The 6,080-nt window shown below is 43.5% G+C and overlaps 1 protein-coding gene across 1 annotated transcript in view; it reads left to right on the top strand.

Annotated features, from left to right (window-relative positions):
• Positions 1–1,208: 1,208 nt before the first annotated feature.
• Positions 1,209–6,080, top strand: part of LOC123763501 (protein SPT2 homolog) — a 5,849-nt gene continuing 977 nt past the window's right edge. Inside the window, exon 1 of the mRNA XM_069304465.1 lies at positions 1,209–1,263. Coding sequence (XP_069160566.1) covers positions 1,209–1,263 — 55 coding nt within the window. The remainder of the gene's footprint in view (positions 1,264–6,080) is intronic.

Raw genomic sequence — 6,080 nt, 5'->3', positions numbered from 1 at the left:
CCTGCTAGTGTCAGCCTGCTAGTGTCAGCCTGCTAGTGTCAGCCTGCTAGTGTCAGCCTGCTAGTGTCAGCCTGCTAGTGTCAGCCTGCTAGTGTCAGCCTGCTAGTGTCAGCCTGCTAGTGTCAGCCTGCTAGTGTCAGCCTGCTAGTGTCAGCCTGCTAGTGTCAGCCTGCTAGTGTCAGCCTGCTAGTGTCAGCCTGCTAGTGTCAGCCTGCTAGTGTCAGCCTGCTAGTGTCAGCCTGCTAGTGTCAGCCTGCTAGTGTCAGCCTGCTAGTGTCAGCCTGCTAATGTCAGCCTGCTAGTGTCAGCCTGCTAGTGTCAGCCTGCTAATGTCAGCCTGCTAGTGTCTGCAGGCCAATGTCGACCGCCTACCGTGCTAGGTGACAACCTCTAATTTATGTACGTTAAGAAATGCATATTAGTGATACATCTCGCCAGACACGATTCCTTTCATTAAGAGTTCTTGCAAGCGTCATGGCTGCTTGCATCTCCCTCCTCCCTTACCATCTCCTTCACCAGAGACAATCGTAAGAAATTATCCCGTGTGAAGTTTCCGGCCTTGACTCTTACTTTTCACTGAAGTCGTTATGTAGTGCGAGGATTTTTTTTATCTTTCTACATAACATAGACATGGAAGGTGTTCCGTTCGCCCAGAGAATACGAACACACGCGCATTTTTGTTTTCCAGAGCAGAGATGTGTTGATTCCACGAGTTGAGCTATTGTTAACCTTGGCATGTTGATACAATGGGTGTTGTTGTTGAAGACCGGGCGTGGCAGACAGCTGTCTCTCGTGCCAGACTCGTTTAGTGAGAGGGGGGGGATTTTAAAAGCATTTGATGTTACGAAGCTGAACATCCCCCATCACCCATCGCTTGCGTGTGGTGGTGGTCCTGTGGGTCACAGCCGAGAGTGACTGCATTGTTTAGATTTTGTGTATAGACTGAGAAGAAAAGCTGAGCAGAGGTAAACAAAACTTCTGTTTGTAGTGAATTGCCTATGTGGAAATAGAGCTCTAGGTTGCTCTAACTCGAGTAAAAGCAGAGTCATGGAGCACTCTTGCTCCCGTAGAAGCGTAGACTCAGCGAGAAGACTTAGAGCAATGTAAGACAACTCTGTGAGACATAAAGTGGGACGGTAAGAAAAGAATTAGTTTACGTTTCTTTAGAAAATGGTTTGAAGATGGATGGATAATTATAAATGGATGAGATGACAGGTTGGACTGTTAAAGAGGTGAACTGGGAACGACAAATGCCCGGGAGAGGTATATCTAAGTCTTATGTTGTGGGATGTGTAGTTCATCACTGGTCGGTGAGAGGGACTTAGAGGCAGCGTATGAAGTGTGGAAAGAGAGCTAACGAAGGTACCAAAGAGAGCTAACGAAGGTACCAAAGAGAGCTAACGAAGGTACCAAAGAGAGCTAACGAAGGTACCAAAGAGAGCTAACGAAGGTACCAAAGAGAGCTAACGAAGGTACCAAAGAGAGCTAACGAAGGTACCAAAGAGAGCTAACGAAGGTACCAAAGAGAGCTAACGAAGGTACCAAAGAGAGCTAACGAAGGTACCAAAGCGAGCTAATGAAGGTACCAAAGCGAGCTAACGAAGGTACCAAAGAGAGCTAACGAAGGTACCAAAGAGAGCTAACGAAGGTACCAAAGAGAGCTAACGAAGGTACCAAAGAGAGCTAACGAAGGTACCAAAGAGAGCTAACGAAGGTACCAAAGAGAGCTAACGAAGGTACCAAAGCGAGCTAACGAAGGTACCAAAGAGAGCTAACGAAGGTACCAAAGAGAACTAACGAAGGTACCAAAGAGAGCTAACGAAGGTACCAAAGAGAGCTAACAAAGGTACCAAAGCGAGCTAACGAAGGTACCAAAGCGAGCTAACGAAGACTAGCCTTTCCGAGGCATTGCCATAGAGAGTGCAAAAGCAGGTAGAGGGTGTGTTTACATGTCCACATGTCCAGAGAATTACCATAGACAAACTCTATATATATATATGTGTATATCACGAAAATAAACACGTGATTAAAAATGTGACAATGTCAGACCACGGAGGAAAAATGAAACAGGAATTTCCTTAAGTACTTTCGTATATTAATACATCTTCAGAAGGAGTCAAACTCCTTCTGAAGATGTATTAATATACGAAAGTACTTAAGGAAATTCCTGTTTCAATTTTCCTCCGTGGTCTGACACTGTGACTATATATATATATTTATATATTAAACCTCTGATGAGATAACAGTAATGGGTTTGATCATAGATCACCAGATGGACAATGGGAAGCCAACAAGTATATATGTAGCACATACTCCCTTCCCACACGCCCAGCTACATAACGAGACAATATGTGCTTTACTGATATGTCGTCTGCCATTGTTACGGAATGCCTGTTATAACACCGACGTTATATCCCGCATGCTGATTGGTTAAAAAAAAAACTTTTGGCGGAGCTAAAAACCTGCTCCCTGCGGTTAAAAGCTTTAGGGAACCCAACACCAAAATTGTGAATTCGTCAACGCAGTGTCGTGGGTTTGTTGTTGTTGTTGCTTTAAGATTCGCTACTCGGAACAAAAAAAAGCTCCAAGCAGCACGGGCTATGGTGAGCCCGTAGTAGAGAGTATCGCGGGTAATACGAAATAGTTACCCATGAGTTTTAAGATTCGCTACTCGGAACAAAAAAAGCTCCAAGCAGCACGGGCTATGGTGAGCCCGTAGTAGAGTGTATCGCGGGTAATACGAAATAGTTACCCATGAGTTTTAAGATTCGCTACTCGGAACAAAAAAAGCTCCAAGCAGCACGGGCTATGGTGAGCCCGTAGTAGAGAGTATCGCGGGTAATACGAAATAGTTACTCATGAGTTAGAGGGACGGGTGGCTTGCTGGCCGAACGCGCGAGAGACAGGGTACGTAAACAGACGGGCCTGGCCAAATAGACAGACGCGGTATGGACAGCTGCGTCCGTCTCTCCGCCCCCACAGCGAAAATATTTGTCCAAGAGGTAAAAAAAAAGAATTCCTGTGGAGTGACCACCACAAGAGGCAAAATTTTCACTCGAGGGCCAATCAAGCAGTTGTCAAGAATAGGAAAAAAATAAACTGTTGTAATACAAATAGAGAACGAAGATAATTGTATCCAACACATACACGCGCGCGCGTACGCGCGCACACACAAATCAAAGGGTCCTGGTGGCTGAGTAGACAGCGCTCGGGATTCGTAATCCTGGGGGACTGGAGATCGATCCCCCGGCGATGGTGGAAACAAATGGGTAGAGTTTCTTTCACCCCTGATGTGCTCCTATTCACCTAGCAGTAAATAGGTACCAGGGAGTTAGACAGCTGTTACGAGCTGCTTCCTGGGTGTGTATGGGGGGGGGGGGCAGGGGGGGGGACAACTAGGTAAATACACCAATCAAACTACCCACCTTCCCTCGCCCTCCCCCCCCCTCTTAGAACAAAAAAAAGGTAAAATAAAATAATCATTTTAACAGTCCTTTTGCTTATCACCAGAACGTCGTTGGAAAAAAAAATATTCCGCTAACAAAACACTCTTTTGGTATTTAATATGCTGGAGGAGTGTGAGTATGCAGAGGTACTGGGGGTACTGGGCAGCTTAGACCCCTGCCACACATCAAAACCCTCCCTCCCTTCCCCCTTGCCTCCGGGACAAGAAGACAGCGGTCATCCTCACTGTCGACGCTGCCTGCATCAGAAGATACAAAAAGAGAGGTGAATGCCTTGTTGGCTTCCCCCCCCCCCTCCCCCTTTTTCTTCATCCCCCCTCCCCCTCCTCTCTCCTGTTTCCATGGTTGATCAATCAGTCTGTAGTGTCAGATGGAGGAGGGGGGGGGGGTTCGTCTCTTCTCCTTCGTCTCTGTAAGGCTTATGTTCATCTTATGGATCTTGTTTGCCCAAATCTTAAAAACTTACCTCTGTCTGTCAGTCCTGCTTGCCTGCCTTCTTACTGATCTAACTGATATATATATATATATAATTATGCTCTATGTTTATTTTCTTATCTCTCCATTGTTACCTATCAACAAGCCTCGTCGCTTTTTCATGGTCATTAACTTTCCTGTTGATCAGCTCACATCTCTCGATCTTGTGAACATAACTTACCTCAAAAAAAAAAAGTTATCTGATAGTGACTATGGGAAAGCGAAGTATATATAGCATTATGAGCCTTGCCTTCTTATCCTGTTGTATCTGTTGCGTTTTATTTGAGCTTTTCTGGCGTTTTCTCGTTCTTTTCTGGCGTTCAGAAAGTGGTTTTCATATCAAGCTTTGTTGTGGATGGGGTCGGCGTTCACCTGTTGTAGTTTCAGTGCGTGAACAACCCGTTCTTCTAATAGCTTCGACGTATTTTGACGTATACTCTGAGGCCAAAAAAATTGTCGTACAGGAAATTGGTAGCGGCTTGCGAAATTGGCATATTGTCCCGTTTTCTGTTTTGGGTTCTCTGGTAGATTAGGATTAAGGGCACGTTAGTACGACCGTTTCTTGACGTTGGGGAAGCCTTAGGAGGACGGGCTGGCGTTCCAGTGGTTAACCACACGTTCAGAATGGTTTCTTTACATCATTTTTTTTATGAAATAATGTAGAATAAGTTGAAATTGATGATGATTTGTGGATTGGCTAGTTGCATACTGCATATCTGAATGAGAATGTATTTGGTTTTCCGAGCAATATACTGAATTCTTTTGGGACACTTGTTTCGTCAAGTGCTCTTGAATGGTAATATATTTGAATGCTTAAGTGGTGTTATAAATTCACGTTCAAGTTTACTAGGGATAAAAGTATTATGTCTGTGTTCTTTCTTGACTTAAAATGATTAAAGTATTGTAAGTGATGGGTGCTTGTTTCCGCACCCCCCTCGCTTGTTTCATCTTAAAACACCTGTCTGTCTGAGCTGTTTGCATGCACAATGGTTAAGAACTATTCCACGAGAAATTACATCCAAAAAAAGGAACAGACCCCCTACCCTACGAACAGTCACTCAGAGGCCTGGTCGACGACCGGGCCGCGGGGACGCTAAGCCCCGGAAGCACCTCAAGGAACTCAAGGTACCCTTACCTGAATATTCATGAACTTAGAAGGTCTTTACAGTCTATTTAGGCAAATTGAAATAAGTTTATTGAGGTAAAATACACACAAAGGGATGAGGTAGCTCAAGCTATTCTCACCCCGTTCAGTACAACGTGTTAGTACATACATAGACACACATCACAAACAATAAACATATTACCAAACATTCTGAGAGTTGAGGCCAATGTTTCACTGGAGCCAAGACCAATATACTACCTCTTACATTGTTTAGCAGTGATTGTGATTGTTTTAAGGGTTAATTACAGGGACCATATTGAGAAAATCAGTTGGAGTCATGATTTGTGTATCTGTATTACTTAGTGTAAACTTACTACTTACTGTAAACTGTGTGTAAACTTGTGCTGGAAGGTTTTTTCACATTGATTCATCACTTCAATGGGATTTCTTTTGTGCAAGTGACTCAATGGTCATCCCATAACTACCTAATTCCGTAAACTTGTTAAATCCAGAAAGCTATGTCATTTGGGCAATAAATATATTACCAAAGGTTTACATTAGCAAAATACTTAATCTAGTATATTGTCACAGCAGCAAATAACTTGATTTAATACTATAGGATTACAATAGTGAGATTAATCATTATATTCATATCGTGATAAGACATTTTGTGAATTAGATCTGAACTGAAAAGGAAATGTTTGCGTTCTCAGATTCGTCAAGTTCGAATGCTAGACCGAATGTTAATAATCTGACCTGAGAAAAACACGAGACACACATATTATCAATATATTTTACTTAATTTACCTATCATATGTATAATAATTACCTCCCACCCAGATGGACTGGTTGGTAGAGCGACGCCCAGGCGTCTTGCTGGGTTGACATTCGACATTCATATCCCACCCTGCTGGCCATGTGCTATAAGTCCTATATAAACCATAGCGATTGTGCATTTTCTCCTAATCCCCGTTCCCTATCTCGCGTACCATTTCAGTGGATTTATATATAACCATATCACTCATTTTGTCGGTATA

Source organism: Procambarus clarkii, chromosome 52 (genome assembly GCF_040958095.1).
Source record: "Procambarus clarkii isolate CNS0578487 chromosome 52, FALCON_Pclarkii_2.0, whole genome shotgun sequence".
NCBI classification, from domain to species: Eukaryota; Metazoa; Arthropoda; class Malacostraca; order Decapoda; family Cambaridae; genus Procambarus; species Procambarus clarkii.
Note: the sequence above shows the minus strand (reverse complement) of the source record. Positions and strands in the feature narration are given on the sequence as shown.